We start from the raw sequence: 21,167 nt of genomic DNA, 5'->3' as shown, positions 1-21,167 counted from the left end.
ATTCACTCCACCTGTCACCAGTTATAAGAGCAGATTGATGTATATGAGATTTTCCTGACATTTGTGCTGACGGCGTACCAGAGCATTTGTGTGAATCAAGCCTTTGGGGCTTCCGGCATAGCACAGGCGAGGCACTGCCCTAATTCTACAGTAATAGGTGCAGCTCAGGATGCTAGAGATGTCAGCCTGCAGTGCTAGATAAAAGAAGTAGATCTCATTTACTTTACAATATATGTGAAAAAGTGAATACCTAGAAATACATTGTATGTGTTGCTTGCTAATGGAGAAACTGGTCTATAAATTGCTACATTAAAGAAAACGCCTTTATAAAGCATTTCCTTATCCTATAGGGGCTTTATTCACATAGGCTCTGATTCATGATTTATTTATTTTACTCACTTTATTTAGCGCCATCATGTACCACAGACGTTATCATCACTGTCCCCATTGGGGCTCACAATCTAGATTCCCTAGCAGTATGTCTTTGGCGTATGGGAGGAAACCAGAGAACCCGCCGGAATCCCACACAATCACGGGGAGAACATACAAACTCCTTGCAGATGTTGTCCTTGGTTAGATTTGAACCCAGGACCCTGATGCTGCAGTGCTAATCACTGAGCCACTGAGCCGCCCTGCATTTTTTTATGTCACATTTCTTTTTATTGTATTGGTGACTGTTGTTTGTGCCAAATTTTTCCAAAAATTTCACATTACGTAAAACGGGGCATATTTTGCACCAAAAATATGATGTACATAAAATCACTAAAGGGAGGAACAGAGTACATTTGCACCAAATGTTATGGCCTTTTAAAAAGTTGTAATTGATGAATTAGCTGAAAACATCTGTAAACCCAATCCTACTATTGTGATCGAGTAGCCAGGGTATAACTCAGATGAGTACTATCTGATATTTCATCGCTCCAATCTTATACTTTGGGGCAGTGCCGACTAGCGTTTATTTTGTAATGCCGAGTCGGCATGAGAAAAAAAAATTGCTGCATGCTGCAGTTGGCAGCATATATCTGACGGTGCGTGCCCAAACAAGCCTATAGGTGCGTGCAAAACATCAGACTGCACTCGGATGTCATCTGCGTGCAATCTGATATACGCCGACTCACACAACGGAGAAGATGGCGAAGTTAAGTTACTCTCGTACGGAACGAGTTTCATAAGTGGCTTTCTTTTAATCAAAGTTTCATCAGAGTTTAGTCGGTGTCAGGTTTTATCATCAGAGTTTCAACAGTTTTTTCTCGGATAACAAAAGCAAGTAATGGCGGCTTCTCAAGCTTCTGATAATAAAAGGTCACTGAAAAATGGACGGAACATGGATGGCATCTGAGTGCTGTGCGATTTTACACGGACCCATAAACTTGTAACGGCGATTTTTATCAGATACTTGGATCATAAACAGACTTGTCTCTGTGATTTTTTTTGTGGACCAATCAGTCTGCAAAAATACATGGACATGTGAACAGCGCCATAGACTATAATAGGTACGTACTTATCTGAACTTGTATGAGAACATCTGTGGTGTGAATGAGCCCTTACATACAGTGCATTTCCTATTAATATAGTATAGATACTATTTACAGCACTTTCGGGCTAAAATTACACACATCGACCCATTGATCCAGCAGGAAGGAGATGCGTATGTATCCACTTATGGCTCTGCCTCAAAAACTGCACCAAAAACTGCCCACGTGTCCCCAGCCTTTTTCTGAAAATACAGAGAGGAGAAGCTGTTGTACCCCTGTGACAATATTTTACCCCTCACCATTAGTTAATGGATTCATTCATGAGTACAAGCAGGGTAGGGTGTCACATAGCTTTGGGCACAAGTGTAGCTTGTGTGTGAGATGAGGATGATAAGATATGGCGCCGGCAGGGCTGCGTGTACGGCTCACGCTGCTCCAGGTACTGAGCCTGAGGCTGTGTTCACATGTGTCAGTGACAACCGCAACATGTAAATCCCCCCAAGATAATGGCCCACTTACACGTGACAATTATTGTCAGAATTAATTTGCATCTTTGCAGTTGACATAATGTATATTAATAATGTGTAATAATGGATACATAAATGATAAAGAATTATAATTATTACAGCATAGTGGATGGGATTTCTTGTCCACTCTGCATCCACAGACACCTGCGGAGACGGACATGTGGCACGTCTCTCCAGACTGCACTATGTCAATCTCTCTTGCAGTGATGCGAACCTCCGTAAGATAAATTTCACCCGTACAAGGTATTGAACACGGTGAATCCGCGCGGTTCAACAAACACATGCAGATTCACCTGCGCTCAATAGGCGGCAACGCTTTGGATGGAGCGGACATGTGCTGTGTCCAAAGCGCTGCCAGTTCCGAATCATGGGCAAATACCCTCATTTATCATCAACAGTTCACTCTGATGAGACAAAAATAATTATTAGCTGCATGATTAATAAATGCAAATCCCACAATTAGCAATTGTAACTTCCATTTTCTATAATGCATTGCTGCCTAACACATAGCCAGGACCCGGTCCTCAAGAATATATTGTGCATTTTGGGAAAATACAGCGCACAATATAATGTATCAGAATCTAGAACATGTATGCATAAATTAGCCCAGCACCAAGTAATAAGTACCTTCACTAAATAATAAGACCATCATTAGTCAATACTACCATACTGTAAGATAAATATTACCACCATACTGTGACTAGAGATCAGCACCATAACTTTATAACTATGATCACCATACTGTGACTAGATAACACCATCCTAAATAGATGGGATAACTACGGACTGAATACTACTGCTGAATAAAAAAACACCAAAAGTATCACCTATTCCGTATTCTGAGAATTGAAAGCTATCCCCTGCTGGGACCCTCAATCATCTCGAGAATGTCGGCTGTAGATCCCAGAAACAATGGCCCTCAGAGGTGGGACCCTCAATCATCTCGAGAATGTCGGCTGTAGATCCCAGGAACCATGCCCCTCAGAGGTGGGACCCTCAATCATCTCGAGAATGGAGGCTTTAGATCCCAGGAACCATGCCCCTCAGAGGTGGGACCCTCAATCATCTCGAGAATGGAGGCTGTAGATCCCAGGAACCATGCCCCTCAGAGGTGGGACCCTCAATCATCTCGAGAATGGAGGCTGTAGATCCCAGGAACCATGCCCCTCAGGTGGGACCCTCAATCATCTCGAGAATGGAGGCTGTAGATCCCAGGAACCATGCCCCTCAGAGGTGGGACCCTCAATCTTGAGAATGGAGGCTGTAGATCCCAGGAACCATGCCCCTCAGAGGTGGGACCCTCAATCTTGAGAATGGAGGCTGTAGATCCCAGGAACCATGCCCCTCAGAGGTGGGACCCTCAATCATCTCGAGAATGGAGGCTGTAGATTCCAGGAACCATGCCCCTCAGAGGTGGGACCCTCAATCATCTCGAGAATGGAGGCTGTAGATCCCAGGAACCATGCCCCTCAGAGGTGGGACCCTCAATCATCTCGAGAATGGAGGCTGTAGATCCCAGGAACCATGCCCCTCAGAGGTGGGACCCTCAATCATCTCGAGAATGGAGGCTGCAGATCCCAGGAACCATGCCCCTCAGAGGTTCTGGAGGAGCACAGCCTCAATTTCTGCTTCATACATTATCTATTGGACTGTTTAACAAAGCAAAATCCATTCTTTCCATATGGCAGTTCCAAAGAGAAGGATTTTAGCTGAGGTCAAAAGGCCAAACATGTGCACCTACATTTCAGGCATGGGCGCAGAACCTTAGTCCTGCTCTATTAGGCCTCACTCAGACATCTGTGATTCACCTACGTGTTCTAACCATGTTTTTCATGTATCCATTATGGTTCTTGGGGCTGTTCACATGTCCATGTGTTTTTGCAGACTGTTTCTGTGACAAAATCTTGGAGACATGTCACATTTTGGTCTTCGTGAAGGAACAAGATCAGTGAAAAATAACTGATTGCATACATTATGCTGTCCAATTTAAACACTAATGTACAGGGGAAGCTTTGCACTTCTTATATTTATTTTTCCATGGGAGAACATCACTGCTGGCAATAACTGATACACTCACCAAACACTGATGAAGATGGAATATAACCCCCCACAAAACTCCCTGATTTCAGAATGTGGCCTAACACAATGAGATTGCAATGCATTTTTTCTACATTGGGGAAAAATACATTTTAGCTTGCTCATTGCAAAGAAATACAGCACAACCACATTGTAAAAACCCATCATAAGTGTGCGGGAGAAGGAGGGAAGGGCCAAGATGTCGATCTACACTAGGAGAGGGAAGCACTCTAAACAGCACCATGTGACCCTAGTCATCCGTGCTGTCAGAAAGAAATGGACATGTATCCATGTGGTTTGCATGGACAAGCGGTCCATGTAAAAATATGAATATGTGAATAGCTCCATAGGTCATAATGGGTATGTGTCGTATCCGTGGGATGTCACGCTGATATCAGATACAGTTGTGTCCAAAAGTATTGACACCCCTGCAATTCTGTCAGATAATACTCAGTTTCTTCCTGAAAATGATTGCAAGCACAAATTCTTTGGTATTATTATCTTCATTTAATTTGTCTTAAATGAAAAAACACAAAAAGAATTGTCCTAAAGCCAAATTGGATATAATTCCACACCAAACATAAAAAAAGAGGGTGGACAAAAGTATTGGCACTGTTCAAAAAATCATGTGATGCTTCTCTAATTTGTGTAAATAACAGCACCTATAACTTATCTGTGGCACCTAACAGGTGTTGGCAATAACTAAATCACACTTGCAGCCAGTTGACATGGATTATAGTTGACTCAACCTCTGTCCTGTGTCCTTGTGTGTACGACATTGAGCATGGAGAAAAGAAAGAAGACCAAAGAACTGTCTGAGGACTTGAGAAACCAAATTGTGATGAAGCATGAGCAATCTCAAGGCTACAAGTCCATCTCAAAGGCCTGAATGTTCCTGTGTCTACCGTGTGCAGTGACATCAAGAAGTTTGAAGCCCATGGCACTGTGGCTAACCTCCCTAGATGTGGATGGAAAAGAAAAATTGACAAGAGATTTCAACGCAAGATTGTGCAGATGTTGGATAAAGAACCTCGACTAACATCCAAACAAGTTCAAGCTGCCCTGCAGTCCGAGGGTACAACAGTGTCAACCCGTACTATCCGTCGGCATCTGAATGAAAAGGGATGTATGGTAGGAGACCCAGGAAGACCCCACTTCATACCCCGAGACATAAAAAAGCCAGGCTGGAGTTTGCCAAAACTTACCTGAAAAAGCCTAAAACTTTTTGGAAGAATGTTCTCTGGTCAGATGAGACAAAAGTAGAGCTTTTTGGGCAAAGGAATCAACATAGAGTTTACAGGAGAAAAAAAGAGGCATTCAAAGAAAACACGGTCCCTACAGTCAAACATGGCGGAGGTTCCCTGATGTTTTGAGGTTGCTTTGCTGCCTCTGGCACTGGACTGCTTGACCGTGTGCATGGCATTATGAAGTCAGAAGACTACCAACAAATTTTGCAGCACAATGTAGGGCCCAGTGTGAGTAAGCTGGGTCTCCCTCAGAGGTCATGGGTCTTGCAGCAGGACAATGACCCAAAACACACTTCAAAAAGCACTAGAAAATGGTTTGAGAGAAAGCACTGGAGACTTCTAAGGTGGCCAGCAATGAGTACAGACCTGAATCCCATAGAACACCTGTACAGAGATCTAAAAATGGCAGTTTGGAGAAGGCACCCTTCTAATATCAGGGACCTGGAGCAGTTTGCCAAAGAAGAATGGTCTAAAATTCCAGCAGAGCATTGTAAGAAACTCATTGATGGTTACCGGAAGCGGTTGGTCGCAGTTATTTTGGCTAAAGGTTGTGCAACCAAGTATTAGGCTGAGGGTGCCAATACTTTTGTCTGGGCTATTTTTGGAGTTTTGTGTGAAATGATCAATGTTTTGCTTTTTGCTTCATTCTCTTTTGTGTTTTTTCATTTAAGATAAATTAAATGAAGATAATAATAGCAAAGAATTTGTGTTTGCAATCATTTTCAGGAACAAACTGAGTATTATCTGACAGAATTGCAGGGGTGTCAATACTTTTGGCCACAACTGTTCTCTGATATCCTAGGTGACATCTCCCCATCCCTTTTGTCTCCATGTAGTACAAATACCATGATGACTTTGGACATCCACAGAAGATCCCAACAAGGTGTCCTTAAAGGGAACCTGTCAGCAGGATTGTGCACAGTAACCTACACACAGTAGGTTACCATCTCCGAGCTGCTACTGCACAGGTGCAAGCAGCGCCATCTTGGAGGAGGAATTTTTTTTAATAATTTGCCCCACCCTGCCCCTCTCCATAATATCCACTCACATACTGCCTCTCTCCATAATAAGCCCCACACACTTGCCCTCTCCATAATATCCCCCCACGTTGCCCCTCTACATAATATCCCCCCATACTGTTCCTCTCCTTTTCCCCACACCACTCCTGCTCTCACAATTCCCTCCCACTTACCCATAATGTGTCCAAACAATAACTTTTGGCCACAACTGTAGGTGAAGTGAGTTCACTGGCTGTGAACTCCCAGGAACTTTCTGGCAGAACCATGAGGGTTGGAACTTTCTCACACTCGCGGTGATGTCAGACAGGTTATAGGCGTTCATTGCAAGACCATGAGCAGCGGTAGCAGATGCTGCTCAGTGTCTCTGCTGGATGTCAGGCTGTATGGTCGCATCATACAACCATGCAGCCTGCCATCTAGATGTAGCAGTGATAGACCTGCCGTAGGACAAATGGATTATTATCTTCTCAATGGACAGGTGAGGAATATTGTTGTTTGTTATTTTAATTCTCTTGCAAGAGACAATGGCGTCACTGGAATGGGCGATATTGTAAATATGGTTTAATTAAGATTGATTAAAGAAGTCTGTGTCATCATTTCATTTCATTAAAGGACTTTATTCCGGCCTTGTGTGTTTTTATACAGTATGACTGGGTTAGTAATGGGGGCATCTTATTGACACCTCTCCATTACTAACCTCAGGGCTTGATGTCACCTGACAATACAAAGGTGACATCAACCCCCTTCAACTATTACCCCACTTGCCACCGCATCAGGGCAAGTGGGAAGAGCGAGGATAAGTGCCAGAATTGGCACATCTTATAGATGCGCCTTTTCTGGGGCGGCTGAGAGCTGATGTTTTTAGTCTGGGTGGAGGCAATATCCATGGCCCCTTCCTAGGCTATTAATATCAGCCCGCAGCTGTCTGCATAGCCTTTGCTGGTTATTAATTATGGAGGGACCCTACATCATTTTTTGGGGGGTCCCCCATTTTAATAGGCAGTAAAGGCTAAGCATACAACTGTGAGCTTATATTAATAGCCTTGGAATCTCCATGGGTATAACCCCCTTTCCAAGCTATAAAAATCTGCCTCCAGCTGTCGGCTTTCCCTCTGCTGGTTAAGAAAATTTTGCGGGAGCCCACACCATTTTTTTTCTGAAAAATAACCTTTTAATAAATACATGACAGTAAGCTGCACACACATTGTACAAACTATATATATGACTGACATCTTTATATCTACCTATTCTATGTATATTTACTGTATGTAATCCATCTATTCTATCTTGTCCTGCTGTGATTTTTCTGTACGCGCTGCTGACCTGCTATGATTTTACTGTACGCAGCTGCTGAATTGCCGACTTTTCATCTATCTATTTATTTATCTATCTATAGATCTATCTATCCATCACATGAAAAAAGAAGGCAGCACTCCAATAACTTCAGGTGAAATATATATATATGTTTTGAAGAATATCTATTTTGAAAATGATGTGTAAATGACATAGAGAATTGCTCTATGTAAAAGCTCATGTTAAAATCGCATTGCAATCGGATAGCAATTGCACTGCATTCGGCTGTAAGGCCACCTGCACACATCCAGTATTTGGTGAGTTTTTTACCCCAGTATTTGTAAGCCAAAAACAGGAGTGGGTGAAACATGCAGAAGGGGTGCAAATGTTTCTTTTATGCTTTTCCTCTGACCGTTCCACTCCTGGTTTTGGCTTACAAATACTGGGGTAAAAAACTCACCAAATACTCAATGTGTGCACATGGCCTAAATCGGATGCTACGTGTTAAAAATTGGATTGTACTTGCAGAAAAACACATGGCACTTGCATGACACTCATCCGACTTTGCAGGAACAAAATCGGACCACTTTTAAAAGTGTCTTCAGCCTTAGGGTAAATGTAGGTAAAGGGGCTGTCTGAACGTGTTTTCTGCATAAGGACACATGCTTTGGGGGGGAAAGCCAAAGGAAGCTTCTGAGTCACAGACATCTTTTATCTGATTGTTGTTCACTTGATTTAGCTGTTTCTCCCTCAAAGGCATTACAATTAACAGTGTGGTAGGCACATGACCTTAAAAGAGTACTCCCATCTCCAAGATCCTATTCCAATATGTAGTACTTGTAATATATACATATGTAGGTGTAATAATAATAATAAAAGCAAATACCTTCTCTTAGAACAGTGCCGACTATATCACTGAGTTTCAGTTTGCACCCAACCAAACCAAGGAACTGGAAGACTTCTCTTAGAACTGTAGTATAGTTCTCCTGATAACCTATGTCTCATCATGTTCAGGGCATTGCAGTAGCTTATGTATCCATGGTTATGAGTCGACCACTCGTATAGTGACAATTAGTTTGTTGCCAGTGGTCGTAACCATAGATACCTATGCTACTGCAAAGGCAAGCACAGGAGGTAAGAGACATAGGTTATCAGGAGAACTGTACTACAGTTTTAATAGGCTTTCAGAAGCATCTCTGATCACATCATTTATTCTTCTGTTTTATATGATCTGTATGACTTCTCAAGAGTAACTCTAACCCAAGCCTTTTTATAGGAAATGTGGAACTATGGGCATTAAATGTTAATTGTGATTTTAAATGGAGTCATACAGAGAGTGACATATGAATTATGAAGGCATATAAAGGTTTCATTCATTAGATAGCCGCCAGAAAAAAATTGTGGCATGTTCTATCGTGTCTCATATGCTCCATACATACGGCACCTGAGGCTGTACAGTAGCACACGGAGGCCATACACCTAAAGTTGCCAGAAGTGAAATTCTACAAGAAAATCTACATTGGCACAAAGAGAAAAAAAGGACAAGAATATTGAAATATTTCCCTTTACTCTAATTCTAGTACTTGCACTTTGTCATTGAATAGTTTGACCCATCATTATGGCTTTCTTTAACTTCATTTAAAAAAGGCAGTAAGTCTTGAAGCCCTGTAGCCTGGAGCAATCAGATTATATTTGACAAGATATAATTACAGCTTTTCTGAACTTTAACATTGTTGTTTCCAAAACTATCAGGAAATACTGGAAGGTCCACTTCTTCACATTTCTCCATATTGCAGATTTTTAAACACTCAGCTTGGTTTCAAGTTTAGAAAAAAATGTGTTGTGTGATGAAACTGTCAGTTCAAATGGTCTTCCAAATACTCTGTCTCTCACCCTTTCATCCATAGAGCGATCTGCCCTTCTCTGCTTGCATCTACAGAGTGGCTGCTGACCGGTGGACTGAGTTGGCGGTAGAATGGTCAGCTGGTCGAGTCGCTACCAGAAAAGTGAGGACAATACCAAAATCTAACACCGGCAACAGAATCAGGGAAAAGTCAGTCGAGTTCAGAGGCTAAGGCAGAGACGTGAGGCAGAAGAATGATCAAAGAGGGTCATCCAAGGGTTTATTCATCATTAGTAAGAATGATCAAAGAGGGTCATCCAAGGGTTTATTCATCATTAGTAAGAATGATCAAAGAGGGTCATCCAAGGGTTTATTCATCATTAGTGGAAGGAGTACAAGGTAATGGTTGGCCACTGCTGATGGAAACTAAGGGACTTTAAAGAGGATGCACACCATTTGGCCACCATACTTGCTGCCTGGCTTGATTACCAAAACTTTGTTTTCCCAGAAGCTCCTAATACTGTGTTTCTTTCAGTCAAGTGAGCAATTGTGATATTATCAGTGTGCTTTTGTCAGGTAAACCGCTGTGACATCACAAGTGAGTGTTAGTCAGGGAAGCTGCTGTGACATCACTACTTGGTTTCTTTCAGGTACCGGCTGTGACATCAGACGTGTGTGTTAGACCTGTAACATCATACAGAATAGTTGTTGGATTTGGCTAATGGATTTGGGCTGTAGACCAGGCATTGGGGATATATAAGCAGCAGGTATAAATGACCATATTATGTTAACCCTTTTATATACTTTACTGATTTCTTAAGAAAGCGCATACTGAGCTTCTGCCATAGTCGGCTGTTACACTATAGTATGGGTTTTTATGAATGCGTCACCACTGCTGCCTGTCTGCATACCTACTAATGCCATCTTTCATGTGGCTCTATGGTGGAGTTAGTTCATCATATACAGTGACCTCATTTGCACTTTTGCTTTACCTTCTTTTGTACTTGTACTAACTTATCAGTAGAGTTGAGCGAATTTTTCAAAATTCAGTTCCTATTATGATCGGTTGTGAATATTGTTTTTGCAATATTCGCTGAACACAGCCAAACGTGACTGGAGTCAATGGGAGTAGAAATGACCGAATATGTTCATAATCATCAAACATAAATTCAGCACGAAGAGGGAACCAATATGGCACAAATATGGCAAATTCAGATTTGGCGACCGATTCCGAACATATTTGCTCAACTCAGCAGCCGTAATAAAAGCCTTGTTTTATTTTTATGACTTGAGATAGTTCTTAAAAATATGATACATGATAGCCAATGGCCATAAAAGTGTATGGGACACCAAAGGTTCCCATACATCTGTCACATAAAATAACGCTAATAATCTACAGATATGGGGTTAATCTGCAGGTTAATAGCGTTCTGACACTGTACGGCTGCAGCACTGAGAGCCCCGCTACCGGGAGCAAAAAACTTTATTCCCCCAGCAGCGTTCAGCTTCCAATCATAGGGGTAGCGCTGGCATTGGTTCAGTGTGTGTATAGAAAGTGGTGGCTGTAACAGTGCCCCTGGCACTGACTGACAGAAGATTCAGCATTAAGGCCACTGTTATTGCTGAGGCAACGTTTATAGCTGCCGCTCACCATACAAAGAGTGGTGACTAAAGCCATGCTCGCGACATCTCTATGACGCTTAACGCTGCCGGGAGTAATAAATGTAATTTCCTCCTGGCAGTGGGGCTCTCAGTGCCAGCGCTATAGTGTCAGAATGGTGTTAACCTGCAGAGTAACCCCATATCTGCAGGTTAATAGCATTATTTTGGATGACAGGTTCCCTTTAAGATTGGTTGTCAGCGATCTCTCCTGACTCCCCATACACATGCTTTCTTGGTTTTGTTTAACGTACATGTGGGAGACAGGAGTACACCTCTTCCTGATATATCTAAATGGGGTTTATCTTCCAGGGAAGCAAAATGATTGTACATTACAATTCATTGTTTCAAGTGTCCAATCATTATCACCCTTTGAAGTGAATGGGAAGTAAAGTGTCCTGCTCTACCCGGCCGCCGGCGATTCCCTGACAGGAGATAATCGCTCCCGCAGTGTATCACTGAGCTGCTGTGAGAGAGTTCTTTCCCATGCAGCAGTAGTGCCGTAAGGTAGAGAACCAAAGCTGATCAGCTGATCTATGGTGAACTCTTTCACGGCAGCTCAGTGCTATACACTGCAGGAGCTATTATCTCCTGTCAGTGTATTACCAGCTGTCTTTGAGAGCACTCACATCAGTTACTGCTTTCAAAGTGATCAGGATCATCATGGTACATTATGGATTATCTCCTCAGCGGACAGGTGAGGAATATTGTGGTTTATTTTATTTTTGTTGCAGGAGACGTTGGCTTTGGTGGATAAGGCATTCGGTAACTATGGTTTAATTAGGGTTATTAAAGGAGTCTGTCATTATAGCAAATAAAGGACTTTATTTTGGGTGTCTGTGTTTTTATACAATATCATTATGGGGTTACTAATGGATAGGTGTCTTATAGAAGCCTCTCCATTACTATCCTGTGAGCTTGATGTCACCTGACAATACAAAGGTGACATCAACCCCACAAAAGTGGGAAGAGCGAAGCTAAGTGCCAGATTTGGCACATCTTATAGATGCGCCTTTTCTGGGGTGGCTGAAAGCTGATGTTTTTAGTTTGGGAGGGGCCAATATCCATGGCCCCTTCCTAGGCTATTAATATCAGCCCACAGCTATCTGGCTAGCCTTTGCATGTTAGATTTTATAGGGATTTTATAATGTGTGTGTTTGTTTTTACTTATTGGCTTAGTAATGAGTGTGTCGGGCTGACACCTTTTCTTTACTAAGGGTACCGTTACACATAACGATGTCCCAGCGATCCCACCCACGATCCGACGTGGATGGGATCGCTGGGACATTGTTAGCTCATCGCTGGTGAGCTGTCACATAGACAGCCCCTCCAGCGATCAGGACCAGAGAGCATGCTGGTTACCAACGTAAACATTGGTTTTCTAAGGGCTGCGGGGCCCTTAGAAACAAGATGTTTACCCTAGATACCGGCATGCACTGCAGGCAGGGCAGAAGGTGGAGGCAGAGCGGCGCACAGACAGACCAGCGTAGCTCTGCTATCTGCTACTCCGGTCTGACAGACTGGAGTAGCAGATAGCAGAGCTACTCCGGTCTGTGCGCCACTCTGCCTTCACCTCCCACCCTGCCTGCAGTGCACGCTGGTATCTAGGGTAAACATCGGGTTTCTAAGGGCCCCGCAGCCCTTAGAAACCCAATGTTTACATTGGTAACCGGCGTGCAGCGTTGCTCATCGCTGGCTCCCGCTGCCACACGCAGCGATGCGCGCTAACCAGTGGGAGACCAGAGATGAAAAAATGGCCCAGGACGATGCAGCACGATCAGTGATACCCGGCAGGGGGGCCGATCGCTGCTGGATGTCACATAGAGTGATCTCGTTGGAGAGATCGCTGATGTGTCACAAAATCAGCGATCTCACCAGCGAGATCGCTGTGTGTAACAGGCCCTTTAGCCTAGAGCTAGGTGTCAATGACAGCTGCTGACACCAAGCCCTAATCCCATTACCCTGATGCTACTGCATCAGTATGAAAAAGGTGGTGTTGAACCAAGAACTTACCTCACAAAACCTTTTTTACATATCTATATTTAGCTCAAAAAAGCATTAATTGCTGTACAAAAACCTATGCAAAACGCATACAAAAACTCTGCAAAAGCACACCAAAAATGCAGCAAAAATGCGCGTTTTTTCCGCAGTGTTTTTCCTGCCAAGAGATGCAGAAACCTTGCAAAAATTCCTGCAAGCAAATACTCAACGTGCGCACATAGCCTTAAACTGGATGAACCAATTCTGTCAGTTTTTAGTAAGTTCACCTGGAAGACAATGATTGAGTATAGCATGTTTGTATATTGTATCAGTGCGTCTCATTAGGACTCGTTCCAATGTGTAAATAGTCGCCTTCAGTAGATCCAGTATCAGATTCACAGAAACATCTGATCATTTATAACAACTTTTACTTTCTCCGGCAATCATCATAAACATACAAGCAGCCTTACAAGATTTTATAGAAAGCCGAGGGTGTGGATGGGCGAGTTACTGGTAAAGAATATCTGTATTGTCAGATAAGTATGTGACTCATGGAGGAAATACTTCACTGCCTCTAAATATTTACTTACCATGGCTATAGATTTTGAATGACAGTGGTGATATTACTGGCCTATGTTTATATACAAGTGCTTCTTACTAAATTAGAATGTCATCAAAAAGTTAATTTATTTCAGTTCTTCAGTACAAAAAGTGAAACTCATATATTATATAGAGTCATTACAAACAGAGTGATCTATTTCACGTGTTTATTTCTGTTAATGTTGATGATTATGGCTTACAGCCAATGAAAATCCAAAAGTTGTTATCTCAGTAAATTAGAATAATTAACAAAAACCACCTGCAAAAGCTTCCTAAGCGTTTAAAAAAATCCCTTAGTCTGTTTGAGTAGCTCCACAATGATGGAGAAGACTGCTGACTTGATAGATGTCCACAAGGCAGTCATTGACACACTCCACAAGGAGGGTAAGCCACAAAAGGTCATTGCTGAAGAAGCTGGCTGTTCAGAGTGCTGTTTCCAAGCGTATTAATGGAAAGTTGAGTGGAAGGAAAAAGTGTGGTAGAAAAAGGTGCACAAGCAACCAGGATAACCGCAGACTTCAAAGGATTGTTAAGAAAAGGCCAATCAAAAATTTTGGGGAGATTCACAAGGAGTGGACTGCTGCTGGAGTCATTGCTTCAAGAGCCACCACACACAGGTGTATCCAGAACATGGGCTACAAGTGTTGCATTCCTTGTGTCAAGCCACTCATGACCAATAGACAACGCGAGATGCATCTTAGGCTAGTTTCACACTAGCATTCGGCAGAGCTACAGAGGGCTGCATAGTTCCTCTGTTAAGCCCCGCCCACTACCACACCTCTTCCTTCAGCTCCGCCTTCATCTGCATACGTCCTGCGTACCCTATCTTTAACATTGGGTATGCAGGCCATGCGGATGTATGCGGATGCTGCTGCATGCATAGTTTTGACGCTGCGCCGACCGCAACAAAATGCAGCATGTTGCGTACGACGCAGCTCGGCGCAACGTTAAAACGACGTTAAAGATAGGGTCCACAGGACGCATGCAGACATAGGCGGTGATGAAGGAAGAGGTGCGGCAGTGGGTGGGGCTTAACAAAGGAACTACGCAGCCCTCTGCAGCTCTGCTGAACACTAGTCTGAAACTAGCCTTACCTGGGCCAAGGAGAAAAAGAACTGGTCTGTTGCTCAGTGGTCCAATGTGTTATTTTCAGATGAAAGTAAATTTTGTATTTCATTTGGAGATCAAGGTCCCAGAGTCTGGAGGAAGAGTGGAGAGGCACACAATCCAAGCTGCTTGAGGTCTAGTGTGAGGTTTTGGAGATGGAAATTTGATTCTCCAGCAGCACTTGGCACCCGTCCACATTGCCAAAAGTACCAATACCTGACTTAAAAACAACAGTGTCACTGTGCTTAATTGGCCAGAAAACTTGTCTGACCTTAACCCCATAGTGAATATATGGGGTATTGACAAGAGGAAGATGCGAGACACCAGACCCGACAATGCAGATGAGCTGAAGGCTGCTATCAAAGCAACCTGGGCTTCCATAACAGCTCAGCAGTGCCACAGGCTGATCACCTCCTTACCACGCTGCATTGATGCAGTAATTAATGCAGTAATTAATGCAGTAATTAATGCAGAAGGAGTCCCGACCAAGTAATGAGTGCATTTACTGAACATACATTTCAGTAGGCCAACATTTCGGATTTTAAAATCATTTTTCAAGCTGGTGTTATAAAGTATTCTAATTTACTGAGATAATAACTTTTGGGTTTTTATTGACTGTAAGCCATAATCATCAACATTAACAAAAATAAACACTTGAAATAGATCACTCTGTTTGCAATGACTATATATAATTTATGAGATTCACTTTTTGTATTGAAGAACTGAAATAAATTAACTTTTTGATGATATTCTAATTTAGTGAGAAGCACTTGTTTATACCAGCATAAACTATGTCAGCAAAAGATTAATGGTAACTCCATAAGCACAACAGTATCCATGGAAAGGCTTGTGTCCACAGGGCCATTATAAACGCCTTAGACTCTGCAGGTCGGTTGGCTGTGTGCATTCTGTGCTGTCATGTCAACCATTGACTTTGTGCAAATACTGTAAGTTCTATGCCGCATTCAGTAGAGGTTCAGATTGAGTATTTTAGTACTAGAAGAAGCCTTTTTGTGTGTCACCCTTAGATCCTACTATGAAGTACTCTCCTGTCTGTGGTTGTGCACATATAGCTGCTGACCATAGGTTGTATTAGAGGTCGGCTTCCCACTCCTGTATGAGTGCAATAGAAGAAATTAGACGATCCTGTGCACCTGGGTGCAAAGAATTTTCAGAAATGTAGTTTGCCAAGAATTAATGCAACCATGTGAATGCTCGTGCTATGTCCAATGGAAAGCGCAAGAGAGGATCAAAGGCCAAAAAAGGTAGAATGTGTAAATGATAAAAATTATACAACTTTTGACTTGTGTACTCCTCCCCCATCAGTCTAAGGTTGTTTCTGATTAATGCTGGATCCTACCTGCCCTTTAAATTCGTAGGCTTATTTCCCGGAAGAAGCATGCTTGATAAATATTGGGTTAGAGTCCCATCAAAGAAGAAGTCACCTTGCTATGGCTGGGGGGCTCTCGTGAATTGGCCAATTTATAGCTTAAGTGCCTTCATTGCTATAATTACCGTATGTGCTATATACCAGTAATTCAGTCCACATTTTATATAGTCAGTGTTGGCCTTCATCTCAGCACTTACAGAGTGCTTCCGTATTCTTTTGTCGTATATTATGCAGGCATAGCAGCTTGCCCTGTTCACAATTGCTTTATTTTGTTCAGAGGGTCTGGTCAGTTTTTTAGTTTTTGGATTTACCACTGTGCACAAAGTCTGTACAGAAGTGCAAATCTCCTTAGCCCATAATCATTGTTTCCAGTGTAAAATACCCCCATTTATAAGGCAACTAAAGTTAGACATAGAGCGGTGCAGTGCTATACACCACCTCTCATATGGCTCTGTACAAAATGCAGCCAGATTCCAGCTATGTACAGATGTCCTAGGGCAGCTTTCTGTATTGCAATATGGATCTGCGACACTTAATAAATTAGAATTGGAAAATGGTGGAAATAAGAAATTTGAGCTTATAAATTCTAGATCTGATATTACACATTGTGAATATTTTGGGGAATGTATTTTTGCAACTAATAGAGAATAATAGGTTGGAGACCATTGTTTTACCCCCTATAATGATTCCTTAGGAACAGAGTCAGGGGCTGGTGTCTGGCCATGCATCACAAGGTCATAATAGCCAGAAAACCTCTACGAAGTACTAAAGACACTTGTTATGAAGGGGCTGAATAATTCTGAGACTGCAGTAGTCATTAAAAGGGCATTTTGTGTTGAACTTGGAGAAACCACTTGTCATTGGTTGAGTTGAATGATTTACGTTTCACTTGCATACAGCAGAAAGTTTGTAAATTTTGGAGGTAATCACATTTCAATGGGAGTTGAATAAGTTTGATTGCGACTGCAATCTGGTTCACCCTAACAACATATCATGCATTTTAATGGCTGGTGGGAATTTGGGATATTACTATTTGTATATGGTGATTACATAGTAGGTTTACCTGCAAACTCTGTTAACCCGCAAATAACAAGAAGAGTTCATGGCCATGACAAACTCGGCTCTACTGCATGTATCAGACTGCCGATTGTCAATCTGGAAGACGCTTAATGTAAACGAAACCTAGCTTTGCTTCTTACCTTGCAGTCGGATTGTATAGAAGCAGCGTCTCCGAGTTGTCTGAAGATCACACCGAGAAATGTTTTGTACAGTAATCCACCTAGAGATGCATTACTCATTTATTATGTAGAGACTTTCTGAAAGGTCGCTTAAAGGAAGGGTTTTATTTTTAGCCAATGAGACAAGCTGTTTGCTCTGCCTCTTGGCAGTATGCAGAAATATTTTCTTCAGTGCATAGAGTTAATACTTCATAGATTATCCATGTATGTAGTCAAGGATTACTGCTCCCTGCAGATGCAGATGGCTTTTTCATATGCAGTGTTACAAAGTGTTGCTGTAACATACTTTAATATTATATTGATACAATATATGGAGCGGAGACTGGTGCATCTGTCCTCAGTGACACATTCCAACCACAGAAAGATGCATTAATAAATCTCATAACAACAATATGGAAGCAAATGACCAACATCTCATTAAATGTAGAGAATATTCATGAAGCCATAAGTAAAACATGATCATGGAGAAAAACTTCTGAAAAGCTGGGAACTACATCTGGGAGCTACCTGAATTTTGGTTGGTAGAAATGTTGGAATATTTTCTAATGATCTTTAATTGGCTAATAGGTTTTAAAAGAAGGCAGGTTGGGAACAAGACTGATAACTGGCTACCTATTCATCTATATATAAAGCAGAAAATTTGTGTGTGGCAGCTCGTTGAACACAAAACCACATTTTTCACCCAATTTTAGTGAAATTTTGCATGGCCTGGCTTTAACATCAGACTAAAAATACTACAAACATTAAAATTCAAAATCTCCCCCCTTCACAAAGTATGGCCCCCTCAAATTTAGGCTCCATAGAAATAAAGAAGAAAATGGGTGTCTGTGTGTTGAATGCAAAACCAGTTTTTACCCAAAGGGTCTTAACTAGTGTTGAGCGATACTTTCCGATATTGAGAAATATCGGATCGGATTGGATCGGACCGATACCCAAAAAGTATCGGGTATTGCCGATTCCGATACCGGAAACCCCATTCAAGTCAATGGGACAGAAATATTTGAATTAAAAAAAACCCTTTCTTTACTTGCACATCCAGTTCGGGAGGGGGGAAGAGTGTGGGCAGTGCGTGGGCGGACACTGTGCGTGTCTGTGTGTGCGGGCGGGGTCTGTACGTGCCTCTCGGGGGTCTGTGCGGGCCTCACGGGGGTCTGTGTGGGCTGCCGGGGGTCTGTGCGGGCCAGCCGGGGGTCTGTGCGGGCCTGCCGGGGGTCTGTGCGGGCTGCCGGGGGTCTGTACGGGCCTGCCGGGGGTCTGTACAGGCCTGCCGGGGGTCTGTGCGGGCTGCCGGGGGTCTGTGCGGGCTGCAGGGGGTCTGTGCGGGCCTGCCGGTGGTCTGTACGGGCCTGCCGGGAGTCTGTGCGGGCTGCCAGGGGTCTGTGCGGGCCTGCCGGGGTTTGTGTGTGTGTGCAGGCATCGTCCGATGGGACTACAAGTCCCATCGGGCTATGCCTGCTACAATGACAGTGATTGACACATTAGCCAATGATGGGACAGTAGTAGTCCCATCATCCGGCTAATGTGTTGAATGTAAAAAAAACCAACATACATACTACATACATATATACTACATTCATACAACATACATACATACTACATACATACCTCATATATACTACATTCATACAACATACATACATACTACATACATACTTCATATATACTACATTCATACAACATACATACTACATACATACTACATATATAGTACATTCATACAACATGCATACATACTACATACATACTTCATATATACTACATTCATACAACATACATACATACTACATACATACTTCATATACATACTACATTCATACAACATACATACATACTACATACATACTACATATACACTACATTCATACAACATACATACATACTACATACATACTTCATATATACTGCATTCATACAACATACATACTACATACTACATATATACTACATTCATACAACATACATACATACTACATACATACTTCATCTATGCTACATTCATACAACATACATGCATACTACATACATACTTCATATATACTACATTCATACAACATACATACTACATACATACTACATACATACTACATATATACTACATTCATACAACATACATACATACATACTACATGCTACATACATACTACATATATACTACATTCATACAACATACATACAACATACATACTACATATATACTACATTCATACAACATACAGTACATAGTACATACTACATACATACTACATACATACAACATACATAAAGCATGCTACAGACATACAAAATACATACTACATACTTACTACATACAATACATTCATACAATACATACATATAGACATACAGTACATATAACAGAGTACATACTCACCATCACTTGTCACTTTGGTCCCCGAAGCCAGTGTCATCTTTAAAAAATATTAAAATAACAAACAACCGATATACTCCCTGATCCGCAGAAATCCACGAGTGTCCCACGACGATCTCCCGTGGAGAACTGCAGCATCAGCTGATGCCACCACTCTCTAGGGGCCCCAGGAATACAATGACGTGAGGTAGGTATCCTTCCGCACTGTATTCCTCCGCCACTGTAAAAAAATAGTCCCTAGTCTCACTTTTGGCATTGCTGTGTGAGAAAGTTCCCACGCAGCTTTTGCCATAAAGTGAGACCAGTGAACTATAGTAACCTCTCAGTGATGCACTGCAGGAGATCGTCGTGGGACACTCGTGGATTTCTGCGGATCAAGGAGTATATTGCTTGTTACAGTGAGATGACACTGGCTTCGGGGATCAAAGTGATAAGTGATGGTGAGTATGTATGTATTGTATGAATGTATGTAGTATGTATGTATGTATGTATGTTGTATGAATGTAGTATATATGTAGTATGTATGTAGTATGTATGTATGTTGTATGAATGTAGTATGTATGTATGTATGTTGTATGAATGTAGTATATATGTAGTATGTATGTATGTTGTATGAATGTAGTATATATGTAGTATGAATGTAGTATATATGTAGCATGTATGTAGTATGTATGTATGTATGTTGTATGAATGTAGTATGTATTATGTATGTATGTATGTTGTATGAATGTAGTATATATGTAGTATGTATGTATGTTGTATGAATGTAGTATATATGTAGTATGTACGTATGTTGTATGAATGTAGTATATATGTAGTATGTATGTATGTATGTTGTATGAATGTAGTATATACAGTGGGGAAAAAAAGTATTTAGTCAGTCAGCAATAGTGCAAGTTCCACCACTTAAAAAGATGAGAGGCGTCTGTAATTTACATCATAGGTAGACCTCAACTATGGGAGACAAACTGAGAAAAAAAAATCCAGAAAATCACATTGTCTGTTTTTTTTTTCATTTTATTTGCATATTATGGTGGAAAATAAGTATTTGGTCAGAAACAAAATTTCATCTCAATACTTTGTGATATATCCTTTGTTGGCAATGACAGAGGTCAAACGTTTTCTGTAAGTCTTCACAAGGTTGCCACACACTGTTGTTGGTATGTTGGCCCATTCCTCCATGCAGATCTCCTCTAGAGCAGTGATGTTTTTGGCTTTTCGCTTGGCAACACGGACTTTCAACTCCCTCCAAAGGTTTTCTATAGGGTTGAGATCTGGAGACTGGCTAGGCCACTCCAGGACCTTGAAATGCTTCTTACGAAGCCACTCCTTCGTTGCCCTGGTG

General features: G+C 41.9%; 1 protein-coding gene and 1 long non-coding RNA gene across 8 annotated transcripts in view; one reads left to right on the top strand and one right to left on the bottom strand.

Annotated features, from left to right (window-relative positions):
* The window catches only part of LOC141047794 (uncharacterized), a 128,878-nt gene extending 119,196 nt beyond the window's left edge, over positions 1–9,682 (top strand). Inside the window, exons 2-3 of the long non-coding RNA XR_012219909.1 lie at positions 7,741–7,791; positions 9,545–9,682. This is a non-coding gene — a long non-coding RNA (uncharacterized lncRNA). The remainder of the gene's footprint in view (positions 1–7,740; positions 7,792–9,544) is intronic.
* CAST (calpastatin) overlaps positions 1–17,540 on the bottom strand; it is a 237,340-nt gene extending 219,800 nt beyond the window's left edge. For all 7 annotated transcript variants that reach the window (XM_073542003.1, XM_073542077.1, XM_073542374.1 and 4 more), the window contains exon 1: positions 17,416–17,540. In XM_073542003.1, coding sequence (XP_073398104.1) covers positions 17,416–17,514 — 99 coding nt within the window. In that variant the 5' untranslated portion in view covers positions 17,515–17,540. The remainder of the gene's footprint in view (positions 1–17,415) is intronic.
* Positions 17,541–21,167: the final 3,627 nt, after the last annotated feature.

This window comes from Dendrobates tinctorius, unplaced genomic scaffold (genome assembly GCF_039654945.1).
Source record: "Dendrobates tinctorius isolate UK_male_01 unplaced genomic scaffold, ASM3965494v1 ptg000003l, whole genome shotgun sequence".
Taxonomy (NCBI): Eukaryota; Metazoa; Chordata; class Amphibia; order Anura; family Dendrobatidae; genus Dendrobates; species Dendrobates tinctorius.
The sequence above is the reverse complement of the archived record's forward strand: the minus strand, read 5'-3'. Positions and strand labels throughout refer to the sequence as shown.